Source organism: Eutrigla gurnardus, assembly GCF_963514095.1.
Source record: "Eutrigla gurnardus genome assembly, chromosome: 20".
Lineage (NCBI taxonomy): Eukaryota > Metazoa > Chordata > Actinopteri > Perciformes > Triglidae > Eutrigla > Eutrigla gurnardus.
The window spans coordinates 22,965,092-22,982,662 of record NC_139931.1 but is presented as its reverse complement, the minus strand read 5'-3'; the positions used below and the strand labels follow the sequence as shown (position 1 = coordinate 22,982,662).

The window sequence follows — 17,571 nt, the reverse complement described above, 5'->3', positions numbered from 1 at the left end:
ACCCAGGTGGTCCTACTAGGTCCTTCCTCTGGACCACCTACCCTGATCTGCACTTGAATTCCACGCCGTCTCTGTCACCCTTCCTTTCAAGTTCAACATCATAGTGATCTATAGCCCACCCGGTCCTCTCTGTGACTTTTTAGATGAGATGGATGCCTTCCTGAGCTGGTCCCCTGATGATGGCACACCACTCGTCGTCCTCGATGACTTCAACATCCACCCGGGAAAGCTGCACTCATCTGAATTCATTGACTTCTTCTCCGCATTTGACCTTACACTCTCCCCCTCTCCACCCACTCACCAGGCCGGGAACCAACTTGAACTTGTCTTCACAAGATCCTGTGGCATCTCGGCACTCTCTGTTACCCCGCTCACCGTGTCCGACCACCACTTTGTGACTTTCTCCCTCCCCATGAAGCCCACCACATCCCTCCCCTCTACGCCTCGAACTGTCACCAGCCGCCGCAACCTGAAATCCCTCACTCCCTCCGCTCTCTCCTCAACTGTTCCTTCCTCACTTCCATCCACAGAACAATTCTCCTTAATGCCTACTGAGGAAGCCTCCTCCATCCTGATGTCCTCACTCTCCTCTTCTTTGGACACTCTCTGTCCCCCCATCTCACGACCAGCACGATCATCTCCTTCCCCTCCCTGGCTGTCTGAACATCTGCGAACCAACAGATCATTGTTGCGAGTGGCAGAGAGAAAATGGAAGAAATCGGGCCAGCACTAGGACCTTGCTCACTACCACCACCTCCTCTCTGACTTCACCTCAACGGTTTTGGCAGCTGAATCTGCCTTCTACCTGGCAAAGATCAACTCTTCCGCCTCCAACCCCAGGAAACTCTTCTCCATGTTCTCCTCCCTCCTCACCCCTCCCCCTCCTTCCTCCCTTACTGCTGATGACTTTGCAACTAACTTTACCAAGAAAGTAAATGACATCAGCTCGTCATTCATGCCTATACCCTCCCAGAAAACATCTCCCCCAACTCTCAACTCTGATGGCCTTTCCGGCTTTAGCCCCGTCACCTCTGAAGACGTTCACGCTCTTGTTACATCTAACCGTGCCACCACCTGCTCCCTTGACCCGATTCCATCCTCTCTTCTCCAAGACATCTCACACGACATCTTGCCATTCCTCACCATCCTGATCAACTCCTCCCTCACCTCAGGTGTCATTCCAGCGGCTTTTAAGACTGCTACAGTGAAGCCCATCCTTAAAAAACCCACCCTAAAGCTGACATCCAAAGCTACAGACCTGTATCTCTTCTTTCATTCCTCTCTAAAACCTTGGAACGTGCCGCCTACAACCAACTGTCATCCTATCTATCGCAGAACAACCTCCTTGACCCTAATCAATCAGAATTCAGGACTGCTCACTCCACCGAGACGGCCTTCCTCACAGTGACCGAGTCCCTGTGAGACGCCAGGGCCTCATCCCACTCCTCCGTTCTCATTCTCCTCGACCTATCTGCTGCATTCGACACAGTCAACCACCAAATCCTCCTCTCCACCCTGGCTGAACTTGGCATAACTGACTCTGCTCTCACTTGGTTTACATCAAACCTGACAAATCGCACCTTTCAGGTCACATGGAATGGCTCTATGTCCAAACCCTGTTCTCTGGACACGGGTGCCCCTCAAGGCTCAGTATTAGGACCGCTTCTGTTCTCACTCTACACCAGATCACTAGGTTCTGTTAAAAAATCGCATTGGGTTCTCCTACCATTGTTACACCGATGACACCCAGCTGTTCCTCTCTTTTCGACCAACCTCTGACACTCACATTGCAACTCGCATCTCGGACTGTCTGGCTGACATCTCTGTCTGGACAACTGCACATCACCTCAAGCTTAAAGGCGCTATATGTAAGAATGTGGCCAAAAACGATACTACACTCAAATTCAAAACACTGCGGCGAGTCGTATCCGTCTCCACCCCCTCCCCTCCAGACTCGAGGTTGCCAGAGCTGTTGGCGTATCCAAACGCGCCGAAGGCGGCCGGACAGCGGAGTAACAACGTTACTCATCTCGATCGTAGAAACAAACGTTAGCAGCACAGCTCGTAACAGGACAGTGCTAATGCTGCTAGCGTTAGCTGTGCTGCTAACGTTTGTTTCTATGATCGAAATGAAAAACGTTGTTACTCGACAGTTCAAAGTATTCGAAATGTCCATCCCCGTCAAGCTATGATGCTAACTTAGTTAGCCAAGTTCAACTTACCTGTCTCGGAGAAGAGTAGCCAATTCTGCATCATATTTCAAATTCCTCTCAGCTTTCAACTGTCTCCACCGTTCAAATGCATCCCCTATATAGACCCTCGCTTTGCCTCGGTTTTTATCTTGGCGTTTTTGTGAATCATAACGAGCTCTTTTGGGTTTCGTTGCATCCACCATTGTAGCTCAGTCGAAACTGGCAACCCATGGTTGCTCAGCAGCTGACACTCTACTGACTGCAATGATTTGTAGACGCCGGTGGGTGACGCCACATGCCAAAACATGTTTTCAAAACATAAACATGATTTGCGGTCTGCAAAAGATTTTTTTAAATGCGAATATTTTGGCTGTACTGTTGTTGTTCAGAGATGTCAGCCAGACAGTCCGTATGTTATATGATCATTATTCATGAGTCTCTATGACAAATAAGGATGATTTTACGGCCAGTTGCTTTAGATTTCTTACATATTGTACCTTTAACCTGAATAAAACCAAACTCCTCTTCATCCCAGGGAAAGACTGCCCTCGCATGGACCTGTCGGTCACTGTCGAGGGCATCACAGTATTGCCTTTCTCAACTGTGAGGAACCTGGGTGTAATCCTCGATGACCAACTATCCTGCACCCCCAACATCACTGCTGTACGGTAGGAGAAGGATCTTCCACCAGCTGATTTTTTATTGGTTGAGGGGATGACAAGGAGGTTTGAGCTAAGGGAACGAGGACGTGGCGGAATGTAGAGAGAGAGTAGTTCAGTTAAATACGATGGAGAAAGTCCATTTAAGGCCTTAAAAGTTAAAAGAAGAACTTTAAAATCAGCTCTAGCCTGAATGGGCAGCCAATGCAATGATGCCAGAACAGGAGTTATGTGGCAGAATCGACTTGTTTTTGTTAATAGACTGGCTGCTGACTTTTGCACAAGCTGAAGACTCCTGGTAGAACAAATGGGAAGGCCCGAAAAAAGGACATTACAGTAATCAAGGCGGGAGGTCACAAGGGCATGGAGAACCACCTCAGCACTTTGCCGGGATAGAGCAGGACGGATTTTGGCAATATTACGCAGGTGGAAGAAGGCTGTCCTTGTGATGTCCTTGATGTGAGTCTGGAAAGTCAGGGTTGGATCAAAAGTAACACCAAGGTTTCTAATGTGCGTGCTTTCAGGGATTGAGCAACCATCAATGTTAAGACAGAAACTCTCAGAAAAGTGCTTATAGTTATTAGGCTTAATCAGCAGCAGATCAGTCTTAGCAGTGTTAAGCAAGAGAAAGTTATGAGTCATCCAGCTCTTGATTCAGCTTACACATGTTTCCAGATTTTGTATTTGAGAGGGGTCATTAGGCTGCAGTGGGATGTATAGCTGTGTGTCATCAGCATAGAAATGGAACTTAATACCAAAATCTGCAATTATCCTACCTAGGGGGGGCATGTAAATACAAAACAACAGAGGGCCCAGGACAGAACCCTAGGGCACACCAGCGGTAACCATAGAGGAATCTGACAAAGAGTTATTAAAACTAGCACGTTGGGTTCTACTAGATATGTAAGACTGGAACCAAGAGAGCGCCAGCCCCCGAACACCAACATAGTGCTCCAGTCGGTGTAGAAGCACACAATGGTCTACGGTATCGAAGGCCGAACTTAGGTCAATAATTAAAAGCAAGGAGGCAGATCCAGAGTCAGCAGTGACAAGAAGATCATTAACCACTCTGGTTAGAGCAGTCTCAGTAGAGTGGCAGGGGCGGAAACCAGACTGAAAATTGTCAAAGAGATTATTAGCAGAAAGGTGGACATTCAGTTGATCAGCAACAATTCTCTCAAGTATTTTGGATACGAAAGGGAGAGTGGAGACAGGTCGATAATTGGCAAGAACCAGGGGATCACTATTGGGTTTCTTGAGGAGTGCTTTAATGATAGCGGATTTATAGTTTAAGGGGACACACCCCTCAGAGAAGGAAGTGTTCAAAATGTGGTCAAACCACACGCCCCGAAGCGAGCACTTAGCTCCTCTACTTCAGCTGGCCGGCTAGTACCACCATCGCTGCAATCAAACAAATGTTGCAAAGCAAAGTCCATACTCTTCTCTGTTCTGGCGCCTCAGTGGTTCTGGCGCCTCAGTGGTGCCCCCCCCCCCAAAAAAAAAAAACCTTACCTATAGCACTCTGATCATAGCACTGTTGCTCTTAAGGTATGTTTTGCTCAACAGCTACTACTTTACTCAGACGAGGGTCTAACACTTGTTCTATTTGTTTCCTTCTTTTGACAAATGTACTTATTGTAAGTCGCTTTGGACAAAAGCGTCTGCTAAATGACCTAAATGTAAATGTTAATGTCTTGCCTCTGATGCGGATCTGAGGTTCGACAGTCAGTTGGAGCTTCCTTTACAGCACCTTAGAATAAACTTTCCTGGGGGGGCTAAACTGTGTGATTATCCCGACAATTCGAGCAAATCATCCAGAAAGAAGAGGCGCTCAATAATGTCCAGAGCCTTCAGCATCTTAGGGTGAATCTCATCCACTCCTTGAGCTTTTCTGCCACCTGGTTTACATTGCATCAGGCCCCGATACCTATCCCCCACAAGGCGGCGACCTCATGATGTGTCCAGCTAGGCCCCATGAGCCCAGGCTCAGGCCCAGGCGAGCTCCCCCCAGGTCTGGCTCAAGGAGGGGGCGCTGGTCTCTCTCATCCAGTTAACACAGCCTTCGTTGTGCCATTCCATCTGGGTTGCCTGTCTTTTCATGTTTGCAGCAATGCCTTTCTTCCTGTGTCCCTATTCCTCTTACATACAGGCTAGTCAGCCAGCCCAGTGAGAGTCAGAGGCTGTGTGCTGGTAAAGCAAGACAACCTTTAGTCGCCTCTCATCTTGTCTTTGTTCAATAAGGATTCATCACTCAGTTCATACTCATGCTGGTGACTAAAAAACGTGTGTTGTTGATTGCAAACAGAAAATCAAAATGTGAAATGAGAGCAACTCAGTGTGTGAATTGGGTGACCAGAGAAGAGATGGGAGGTGTAACTGGCTGTCACTCAGGAGAGTAACCATCTGGTGCCTTTGTGTCAGCAAAATTAAAGAGTTACTAAACCCAGGAGTTTTGGCTGAAGCGCCTCTAGCATGGAAATGAAAAAGAATGTGTCATTATGTTAATATGTCTTATGTTTCTCTATGGACAACTGACTAGAACCATCTGGATACTGTATGGACACTGTATGTATTTCTACACAAAAACAGCATTTTAAAAATGTGCTGAAGAGGCAGCTGCTGTAGTAGTTAAAGCCAAAAACACCATCTGTACAGCTGTAACATGTTAACAGCAGGTGTGAGTGATGGTACACTGATGCTTTACCTTCAATGATTCCCCACTTTGTTTTACGTCCCAGCACCTTGTTTCCATTCACCTGATGCTCCTTGTCTGTTCCCACCACAGCAAAGGGAATACTCTCCTGGACACACAACATGAAGAAAGTTAATTTATTGTAACATTTCAGATCTACAGTATCAGACCACGATGAAGAAATGCACAATAAAAAACAATTAGCTGATATAAGGGTGGGATATTATAATGCAACTGCTATAATGCTGTTGATACTACTACCACTGTTAATACTACTACTAATACTTCTATAGTACTTCTGCAGTTGGAACCCAAGGGCCTGTGCTGCACAAGATTTCTGCCTCAAAGCCTATTAAGGCAGTTTTTTCTCACCACTGAACGCTGTAACGCTTGTTCATGAGGATGTTGGGACTTTGAAAATGTATTGACTCTGAAAATCATGAGCGTTTTCTAGTCCTTCTCAATGTGTTAAGTGTCCTGAGTTGAGTTCTGTTGTGATATGACACTTTAAATCAAATTTAATCTAGCACCTGAATTGTCTTGGTTTACAAAAGTTCCTATACAAATAAGGTCGCATTGCCTTGCCATCTAGTGGTTAGAAGTGAGAATCTGATGCAAAAATCCATTCCATTGATACAGCTCAATTTTATGGATGTTACTCCAGCACAACACCACACCTCCATGTGGATGTGACAGACTGACTTGCCGCCCTCACAGTCCCTATGCAAGAACCAAACCTCTACATACTTTTAGAACAAAAAGAAAAAAGAACAGGCACTCAGGCACAGTGAGTTTGAAAAAGTTAAAAACCCTTTATTTTAGTGGGTAATTTAAAAAAAAAACACCAACGCGTGTCGGCTTGCGCCTTTTTCAGAGTGTATGCATACATTTACATTTACATTTAGGTCATTTAGCAGACGCTTTTGTCCAAAGCGACTTACAATAAGTACATTTGTCAAAAGAAGGAAACAAGGAAACCAAACCACAACGAATCATTGCCGATAAAGTAAGAGCTAAAAGTAGAACAAGTGTTAGGTCCTCATCTGAGTAAACTAGTAGTTCAAGAGCAACAGTGCTACGATCAGAGTGCTATAGGTAAGGGTTTTTTTTGTTTTGTTTTTTTTTGGGGGGGGGGGTCATGCTAGTCGAGGTGAAGTCTGAACAGGTGAGTCTTGAGCCTTTTTCGGAAAATGGCAAATGACTCAGCTGTCCTGACATTAGTCGGGAGTTCGTTCCACCACTGAGGCGCCAGAACAGAGAAGAGTCTGGACTTTGCTGAGCGACATTTGTTTGATTTCAGCGATGGTGGTACCAGCCGGCCAGCTGAAGTAGAGGAGCGAAGTGCTCGCTTCGGGGCATGAGGTTTGACCAGTGTTTGAAGGTAGATGGGTGCCGTTCCATTGATGGCCCTGAAGGCCAGTGTCATCGTCTTAAATTGGATGCGTACTGCAACAGGGAGCCAGTGGAGGTCACGGAGGAGGGGGGTCACATGGGGTAGATTGAAGATAAGACGTGCTGCAGCGTTCTGGATACGCTGCAATGGTTTAATCGCAGAGGCCGGGAGTCCGGCCAGGAGAGAGTTGCAGTAGTCAAGGCGGGAGATGACCAGTGCTTGGACCAAGAGTTGCGTTGCGTCCTTTGTGAGGAGGGTCCGAATCCTGCGGATGTTGTAGAGGGCAAATCTGCAGGATCGGGCCACAGCAGTGATGTTGGGGGTGCAGGATAGTTGGTCATCGAGGATTACACCCAGGTTCCTCGCAGTTGACGACGGCAATACTGTGATGCCCTCGACAGTGACCGACAGGTCCATGCGAGGGCAGTCTTTCCCTGGGATGAAGAGGAGTTCGGTTTTATTCAGGTTAAGCTTGAGGTGATGTGCAGTTGTCCAGACAGAGATGTCAGCCAGACAGTCCGAGATGCGAGTTGCAATGTGGGTGTCAGAGGACGGGGGAAAAGAGAGGAACAGCTGGGTGTCATCTGCGTAGCAATGGTAGGAGAATCCATGCGATGTGATAACAGAACCTAGTGATCTGGTGTATAGTGAGAACAGAAGCGGTCCTAATACTGAGCCTTGAGGGACACCCGTGTCCAGAGAACAGGGTTTGGACATAGAGCCATTCCATGTGACCTGAAAGGTGCGATTTGTCAGGTATGATGTAAACCAGGCGAGAGCAGAGTCAGTTATGCCAAGTTCAGCCAGGGTGGAGAGGAGGATTTGGTGATTGACTGTGTCGAACGCAGCAGATAGGTCGAGGAGAACGAGAACGGAGGAGTGGGACGAGGCTCTGGCGTCTCGCAGGGACTCGGTCACTGTGAGGAGGGCCGTCTCAGTGGAGTGAGCAGTCCTGAATCCTGATTGATTAGGGTCTAGGAGGTTGTTCAGCGAGAGATAGGATGACAGTTGGTTGTAGGCGGCACGTTCCAAGGTTTTAGAGAGGAATGAAAGAAGAGATACAGGTCTGTAGCTTTGGATGTCAGTAGCGTCTAGGGTGGGTTTTTTAAGGAGAGGTTTCACGGTAGCTGTCTTAAAATCCACTGGAATGACACCTGAGGTGAGGGAGGAGTTGATCAGGGTGGTGAGGAATGGCAAGATGTCGTGTGAGATGTCTTGGAGAAGAGAGGAGGGGATCGGGTCGAGGGAGCAGGTGGTGGCACGGTTAGATGTAACAAGTGCGTGAACATCTTCAGAGGTGAGGGGGGTAAAGCTGGTAAGACCATCCGAGTTGAGGGTTGGGGGAGATGTCTTCTGGGAGGGAATAGGCGTAAATGAGGAGCTGATGTCATTTACTTTCTTTGTAAAGTAAGTAGCTAAGTCATCGGCAGTAAGGAAGGAAGGGGGCGGAGGGGTAGGAGGGGTGACGAGGGAGGAGAACACGGAGAAGAGTTTCCTGGGGTTGGAGGCAGAAGAGTTGATCTTTGCCAGGTAGAAGGCAGATTTAGCTGCCGAAACAGTTGAGGTGAAGTCAGAGAGGAGGCGGTGGTAGTGAGCAAGGTCTTCGTGCTGGCCCGATTTCATACACCCTGAGACCCTTAGCAAGAGCACCGGTGGTTTGAGGGACACCAGCAGCGCTCCTGTGATCCTTTTGTTTGTATACTTTTAGAACACTTCTGGGAGGCTGGGCTGTTGCTTGATAGGCGGCACTTAGCCAGCAGGTATATGTAGAAGAAAATGTGTTACCTCACAGTTTTATTTTAATCTCATCCTAATATTCCTTTCTCTTGTACTGATCAAATGTCCTGTTGCTCCTATTTGATTGTGGTTAACTTTTGTTATCCTGATAAGAAGACATTTTGGTCTTTCCCCCTTCCTCGGCCGACTCCGAAACATCCTTATCTCACATTGATTGATCAAGGCCTGATGAATGGCCCCTGTTGTGACATTGTGTAGAGAAACCCAGCTGCCCCGGGAGCAGCCACACCTTTACCTTCTCAGGAAGTCTCTTCCTCTTGGAAGCAGATGTGTATTGAGTCAATGCAAATCCACTCATCACACCTTCCTCCATCTTCTCTGTAAACTTTGTATAAAACTCTGACTAACCCCACACTTGTCAGAAAGGATTTTATGGCAATGCTGCGACTTCCTTTTTCCACTGTCAGTGATTTAACCTCATCTGAACCAGCCACAGAATTGGACCTGAATAGTTTTCTTACACATATAGTAGCAGTGGGTGAACGCACACTTCCATGTCGCAGACATTGATTTTCAACTTGTTAGCTCGCTACCCAGAAGCATCTGGATCCTGAAAACACCAACGCGAACAGTGAGGCCAAGATGTTATTGAACCAAGCTAAGACTCAGGCTACACACCAGGAATTTAGTCAACTGAAGTTGTCTGAAAAAGAAATGTCTGTGCTCTCCCAGTGAAGAGGTAAATTAATGTAACTTTAACACCTGTCCAATTTAAATGATGGCAGTTAAATAGTTAGCAGTTGAGAGTTTTGCAACTGTGAGTTTCAGAAAAGGTTCAAGTGTGTTGTACAGGGCTTCATGCAACTTAATGGCAAATTTTGTTCAGCTAAGTTTCAATAAAACTAAAGTTAAAGAGCGAGAGCGAGAGAAGAAAAATGCCAAAGCAAAGCAGCTTAAAAAAATGAATAAGATGTGACAATTTGTAGTCTTTGTTTTCCCGACCTCATCATTTAATACATCTCATGTACAACAAACTGCAACACATCAAATGTATTCGAGATACTGCCCACCTCTAGTTGGTAGAATGTAAATAGAAAGGAAACGTTACCCTGATCCTGTCGTTGAGGATGCAATCCTCTGGATCCTCATCGTACTCTTTCTGGGGGTAAACGTGAATCCCATTGGCTGTTAAGTCTTGTCTTATCTGTCGAAAGTCAAACACAATGGACTGGTTGAAGGTCAGTGATGTGCATGAACGAGTTCAAAAGAAAGCGTTCATTGAACACGTTCATTGAACACGTTCATTTTTCTGTGAACTTTGAACTGAACGCAATGCATTTGTAAATAAAGAACTTGAACGTGAATTAGTTAAGATTGTGTGAAATGAACGACGAACATCAATGTTGCTGTCTAAATAAACGTTACAGATTTTTTTTTCTCCTGATGAGTCGAGTGACGCGACCTGCTCGCACTTTAGAAACAGCATAGCATCTCTTCTATAAGTTCAGTAAATCACTCAGATTTTTTCACAGAGTTTGTGTGCGCGCACGCTGGGCTTGCGCGACGCTCCTCTCCACATCTCGGGTTCACACCAGCCGCCGAAGCGCCGCGGCGTACCCACGTGTATTTCTCCACGATGGTCAACGAGCACTTCTGCTCAGCTGTTGTTCATTCAGAGCTATTTTATTCATCATGAGCAAGTAAATAACCTCATAAAATTAATACGCCATGTTTCTGTAACCAAGAAGTTTGTACACTTTTATTTATCCACAGACAGAGAGAGAAAGAGGGAGTGTGTATGGTAGTAGACAAAGCCGTGTGTGTGTGTGTTTGTTTGTTTGTGTTCATCTCTCTACTCTGTTTAGATACACAAATATGATAGCATTTGTCAATCGCGAAAATTGCTTTTATTTTGAAAATTGACCGGATTATCTCGTGTTTCTTTGAGTGACTTCCTGCCAGAATTGACGCAATTGCTCGCGACTCGCGCACAAAATAGACCACCGAAAAAAAAATGAACTGAACTTTGAACTAGTTCAGAATTGAAATGGTGAACTATGAACGTGAACAGTTCACTTTGAACATGTGTGAACTGAACTTTAAACTAGTTGAAAAGTGTGAACTTGCACAACACTGTCCAAGGTAACATATTAAGGCAGGAGAGACGCACAATGTCAGGGGGTGTAGTGTAGACTTACTGCAGCAAGAAACTAGATTCTGTTCCCATATTAGAACATCATTGTGTGTGTGTGTGTGTGTGAGTGAGTGAGTGAGTGAGTGAGTGAGTGAGTGAGTGAGTGAGTGAGTGAGTGTGTGTGAGTGTGTTCCCTCACCCTCTGTTTGAACTCCTGTCTCTCGTCAATGGTGAGTGTGTCGGCTTTGGCGATGACGGGTACAATACTCACTATTTTCCCCAACCTCTTCATGAACTCAACATCGATAGGGCGCAACCTAGAAACAGAGAGAGAGAGATCTCTGCTCAGTTAAGACAATAATGGAGGCCTATGGCACAAAATGAAACACTGTAAAGGTGTAAAGAAGGGCATTGGAGTGGACACCTTCTTAGCCAGACCAGACTATATGGAGAAATGTTTGTGTATAATGCATAGATTGTCTATGGTACAAACAATACAATTTTTGCCGTAATTATGGCTAGGTGATATTCTGGGTGTTCATGGAGCAGCTACGATGTAAGTATAGCCTAGCTCCATCAGTCCAGACTGACACAAAACTGTCTGTCCATCTCACAATCAATTCTTCCCTCACTTGTGAACAACACTCCAAGACACCTGAACTCCACTACCTGGGGTGGCGACTCACTCCCATCTAGGAGGGTGCAGCCCTCCTGTTTTGGGTGAGCACCATGGCCAACAGAACTACATCATCTGCAAAAACCAAGGATGCAATTCTGAGCTCCCCAACCCAAACCCTTTCCTTTCCCTGGCTACACCTTGACATCCTGTCCATGAGAATCACAAACAGGAATGGGGACAAGGGGCACCAGTGCCATAAATGGAGGTCATCCCAACTATATTGAATTGGTACCATTCCATCTCCCGGACCAGTTCGGATTCCTTCCCCACCATAGAGGTGACGTTTCACATTCCACGTGTATACTGTATATATATATATATATATATATATGATTGCCGTGTCCAGTGTCAGACACACAGTAGATGCAGTGAATATGGAGTATGTACTGACCTGTGTCCAGTGGCAGGCAGGAAATAGATGCAGCAATGCACTCTGCTGTCTGGTATTCTCCTCTTGCGGTTGATGTTCAGCTCTTCTCTCAGGTATTTCTCATACTGCTCGTTGATATGCTTCACTATGGGCTCCCAGCTGCAAAGAGTAATTTCATATGAATTCTATATGAATTCTCAGATTTCTTGTTGTTAATGACAAAACACACAAGCTGTAAGATTTTTTTTTTTTGCTGGGCGGATTAGAACCCTTAGCCTCGGTACATGAATATTTCTTTATATTAATAACATTACTATTTTAGGAAACTTAAACTGAAACAACTGAACACTAGTTTCAGCAGTGAATTAATACACATTTGCGCTATAGTGATTCAAAATAAGTATGTGAAGAAGGTGTGGGGATTTCCCTACAACTCATTATGATCTACTACAGCCACAAACACAATGAGATAAAACAAAAGGTTGAGTTCAGTCGAGAAACACTTGGGTAATTGGTGCGTTGAGCTGCACTTCATCACAATACACAATACTATTACTACAGTAAATATTAATGTTAATATTACTGCTACTGTTAATATCACTTTAGTGTTAATATTACTACTACTGTTAATATCAGTTTACTGTTAATACTACTACTACTGTTAATATTACTTTACTGTTAATATCAGTTTACTGTTAACTACTGTTAAAGGGAAAGTTTGGAATTTTGGACATAAGACCTATTTTCCAACTCAGCCGGTGTGTTCGAGACGTCTGGAGACGTTTTCAGTTCTTCTACACTCAAGAAAAATATAAACGCAACACTTTTGTTTTTGCTCCCATTTTTCATGAGATGGACTTAAAGATCTAAAATTCATTCCAGATACACAATATTACCATTTCTCTCAAACATTGTTCACAAATCTGTCTAAATGTGTGATAGTGAGCACTTCTGCTTTGCTGAGATAATCCATCCCACCTCACAGGTGTGCCACATCAAGATGCTGATCTGACATCATGATTAGTGCACAGGTGTACCTTATACTGCCCACAATAAAAGGCCACTCTGAAATGTGCAGTTTTGTCTCACAGCAAAATGCCACAGATGCCACAAGCATTGAGGGAGCGTGCAATTGGCATGCTGACAGCAGGAATGTCAACCAGATCTGTTGCTCGTGCATTGAATGTTCATTTCTCCACCATAAGCCGTCTCCAAAGGCGTTTCAGAGAATATGGCAGTACATCCAACCGGCCTCACAACCGCAGACCACGTGTAACCACACCAGCCCAGGACCTCCACATCCAGCAGGTTCACCTCCAAGATCGTCTGAGACCAGCCACTCAGACAGCTGCTGAAACAATTGGTTTGCATAACCAAACAATTTCTGCACAAACTGTCAGAAACCGTCTCAGGGAAGCTCAACTGCATGCTCGTCGTCCTCATCGGGGTCTTGACCTGACTCCAGCTCGTCGCCGTAACAGACTTGAGTGGGCAAATGCTCACATTCGATGGCGTCTGGCACGTTGGAGAGGTGTTCTCTTCACAGATGAATCTCGGTTTACATTGTTCAGGGCAGATGGCAGACAGCGTGTGTGGCGTCGTGTGGGTGAGCGCTTTGCTGATTACATCTAACCGTGCCACCACCTGCTCCCTCGACCCGATCCCCTCCTCTCTTCTCCAAGACATCTCACACGACATCTTGCCATTCCTCACCACCCTGATCAACTCCTCCTTCACCTCAGGTGTCATTCCAGTGGATTTTAAGACAGCTACCGTGAAACCTCTCCTTAAAAAACCCACCCTAGACGCTACTGACATCCAAAGCTACAGACCTGTATCTCTTCTTTCATTCCTCTCTAAAACCTTGAAACGTGCCGCCTACAACCAACTGTCATCCTATCTCTCGCTGAACAACCTCCTAGACCCTAATCAATCAGGATTCAGGACTGCTCACTCCACTGAGACGGCCCTCCTCACAGTGACCGAGTCCCTGCGAGACGCCAGAGCCTCGTCCCACTCCTCCGTTCTCGTTCTCCTCGACCTATCTGCTGCGTTCGACACAGTCAATCACCAAATCCTCCTCTCCACTCTGGCTGAACTTGGCATAACTGACTCTGCTCTCGCCTGGTTTACATCATACCTGACAAATCGCACCTTTCAGGTCACATGGAATGGCTCTATGTCCAAACCCTGTTCTCTGGACACGGGTGTCCCTCAAGGCTCAGTATTAGGACCGCTTCTGTTCTCACTATACACCAGATCACTAGGTTCTGTTATCACATCGCATGGATTCTCCTACCATTGCTACGCAGATGACACCCAGCTGCTCCTCTCTTTTCCCCCGTCCTCTGACACCCACATTGCAACTCGCATCTCGGACTGTCTGGCTGACATCTCTGTCTGGACAACTGCACATCACCTCAAGCTTAACCTGAATAAAACCGAACTCCTCTTCATCCCAGGGAAAGACTGCCCTCGCATGGACCTGTCGGTCACTGTCGAGGGCATCACAGTATTGCCGTCGTCAACTGCGAGGAACCTGGGTGTAATCCTCGATGACCAACTATCCTGCACCCCCAACATCACTGCTGTGGCCCGATCCTGCAGATTTGCCCTCTACAACATCCGCAGGATTCGGACCCTCCTCACAAAGGACGCAACGCAACTCTTGGTCCAAGCACTGGTCATCTCCCGCCTTGACTACTGCAACTCTCTCCTGGCCGGACTCCCTGCCTCTGCGATTAAACCATTGCAGCGTATCCAGAACGCTGCAGCACGTCTTATCTTCAATCTACCCAAATTCTCCCATGTGACCCCCCTCCTCCATGACCTCCACTGGCTCCCTGTTGCAGCACGCATCCAATTTAAGACGATGACACTGGCCTTCAGGGCCATCAATGGAACGGCACCCATCTACCTTCAAACACTGGTCAAACCTCATGCCCCGAAGCGAGCACTTCGCTCCTCTACTTCAGCTGGCCGGCTGGTACCACCATCGCTGAAATCAAACAAATGTCGCTCAGCAAAGTCCAGACTCTTCTCTGTTCTGGCGCCTCAGTGGTGGAACGAACTCCCGACTAATGTCAGGATAGCTGAGTCATTTGCCATTTTCCGAAAAAGGCTCAAGACTCACCTGTTCAGACTTCACCTCGACTAGCATGACCTCCCCCCCGCCCCCCCCCCCAAAAAAAAAAAAAAAAAACCTTACCTATAGCACTCTGATCGTAGCACTGTTGCTCTTGAACTACTAGTTTACTCAGATGAGGACCTAACACTTGTTCTACGTTTAGCTCTTACTTTATCGGCAATGATTCGTTGTGGTTTCCTTGTTTCCTTCTTTTGACAAATGTACTTATTGTAAGTCGCTTTGGACAAAAGCGTCTGCTAAATGACCTAAATGTAAATGTAAATGTAAATGTCAATGTTGTGGATCGGGTGGCCCATGGTGGTGGTGGGGTTATGGTATGGGCAGGCATCTGTTATGGACGAAGAACATAGGTGCATTTTATTGATGGCATTTTGAATGCACAGAGATACCGTGATGAGATCCTGAGGCCCATTGTTGTGCCATACATCCATGAACATCACCTCATGTTTCAGCAAGATAATGCACGGCCCCATGTTGCAAGGATCTGTACACAATTCTTGGAAGCTGAAAATGTCCCAGTTCTTGCATGGCCAGCATACTCACCGGACATGTCACCCATTGAGCATGTTTGGGATGTGCTTGACCGGCGTATACGACAGCGTGTACCAGTTCCCACTAATATCCAGCAACTTCGCACAGCCATTGAAGAGGAGTGGACCAACATTCCACAGGCCACAATTGACAATCTGATAAACTCTATGCGAAGAAGATGTGTTGCACTGCATGAGGCAAATGGTGGTCACACCAGATACTGACTGGTTCTGAGTCCCCAGACCCCCAATAAAGCAAAAAAAAATGCACATTTGAGGGTGGCCTTTTATTATGGACAGTCTAAGGCACACCTGTGCACTAATCATGATGTCAGATCAGCATCTTGATGTGGCACACCTGTGAGGTGGGATGGATTATCTCAGCAAAGCAGAAGTGCTCACTATCACACATTTAGACTGATTTGTGAACAATGTTTGAGAGAAATGGTAATATTGTGTATCTGGAATGAATTTTAGATCTTTAAGTCCATCTCATGAAAAATGGGAGCAAAAACAAAAGTGTTGCGTTTATATTTTTGTTGAGTGTAGTTGCCAAGTTCGCTTGTGCTATGGCTAGCGCAAGTCAATGGTTCTAGTTAGCATGGCATTTAAAACACTCATACCAACTCCACAGTGCAAATCAATTGTAACGGCAGACTATCGATGTACATATCTGTGTTGATAGAATGTTTGAAATAAAACCAACGTTGCATTTTTAAGGATTTATGTCTCAGCAGCAGCAGCGTGTCATACTTCCTAGTAGGCTATGGCAGCGGCGGACTGATATCACCTAGCACTTATAAGTTACCGGTTCTATAATAGTTTGTTTACCTGCTGTCATTGCTACAGACGCAGAGTAGCCTGCAGTGCTAGTTTCTTCAATCTCACAGAAATGGCCACTTTTGGAGAATATACTGAAACTTTTGAAGACTCTGATGGGGAGTTTTTTTCCACCCAAACCTAACCGTACCTGTACGAGCCTGAATATACAGAGGAAGAATTGCGTGAGAGGGATGCTGCTTCAGAACGTGAACGAGCGTCTGTGGAGACCGAGATAGCCCCCGCTGGAGCTGAGAACCAGGACCGAACAAACAGAGACTGGTGGTGCCAGGAGGGAATCCCCCACAACGCGTCCGAGGGTTTACGGTTCTCCGGACGGAGCAGAGGTTCGGGTTTGCGGTGCGTAATTGTGGGTCGGCCGGGCCGTGGGCTGCCCGGTGTTTGAGTGAGCTCCGAGGGTTTTTCAGACAGCCTTGGGGCTTAAGGGCTGACAGGTCTGAGGGCATGAGGTCCGACAATTCGGCCCGGTTCGATTGCCTATTTACGGGCAGTATTTCTTAGAGTCTTAGAGTTTTAAGTCTGACGGAGAGTCCGCATGTGTGGATTTGCGTGGCCGTGTGCTGCCCGGTGTTTGTGTGAGGTCCAAGCGCTTTTCAGACAGCCTTGGGGGCATAAGGGCCGACAATTTGGCGGTGTTCAGGTGTGTATTTACCAGAGGGATTCCCCGCAATGCCTCCGAGGGTTTACGGTTCTCTGGACGGAGCAGAGGTTCGGGTTCGCGGGGCGTAATTGTGGGTTTGCGGGGCCGTGTGCTGCCCGGTGTTTGAGTGAGCTCCGAGGGTTTTTCAGACAGCCTTGGGGCTTAAGGGCTGACAAATCGGCGGTGTTCAGGTGTGTATTTACCGGCTGGATTCCGAGCAGCGCGTCTTAGAGTTTTGAGTCCGACGGAGCAAAGTAAAATTCCGCTGCTGCTGAGAAACTAGTCCCTCAAAAAGTGGATGATTCATGCGATGCAAGGTTAGTTTTGTTTCAAATATTATTCTATCAACACAGATATGTACATTGACAGTCTAGTGTTTTAATTGATTTGCTTCGGGTGCACTGTGAAGTGGACAAGACTGTTTTTAATGCCATGCTAACTAGAACCATTGACTTGCGCTAGCCATAGCACAAGCGAACTCGGCAACTAGAAGAACTGAATGAAATGTCTTGAAAACGTCTCCAGGCGTCGAACACACCGGCTGAGTTGGAAATAGG

General features: G+C 46.4%; 1 protein-coding gene across 1 annotated transcript in view; it reads right to left on the bottom strand.

Annotated features, from left to right (window-relative positions):
• The window catches only part of LOC311030460 (uncharacterized protein), a 110,883-nt gene that overhangs the window by 6,376 nt on the left and 86,936 nt on the right, over positions 1 to 17,571 (bottom strand). The window contains exons 6-9 of the mRNA XM_084036216.1: positions 11,878 to 12,015; positions 11,007 to 11,124; positions 9,782 to 9,877; positions 5,556 to 5,652 (exon numbers count right to left, since the gene is read on the bottom strand). Of these exons, the coding sequence (XP_083892342.1) occupies positions 5,556 to 5,652; positions 9,782 to 9,877; positions 11,007 to 11,124; positions 11,878 to 12,015 (449 nt within the window). The remainder of the gene's footprint in view (positions 1 to 5,555; positions 5,653 to 9,781; positions 9,878 to 11,006; positions 11,125 to 11,877; positions 12,016 to 17,571) is intronic.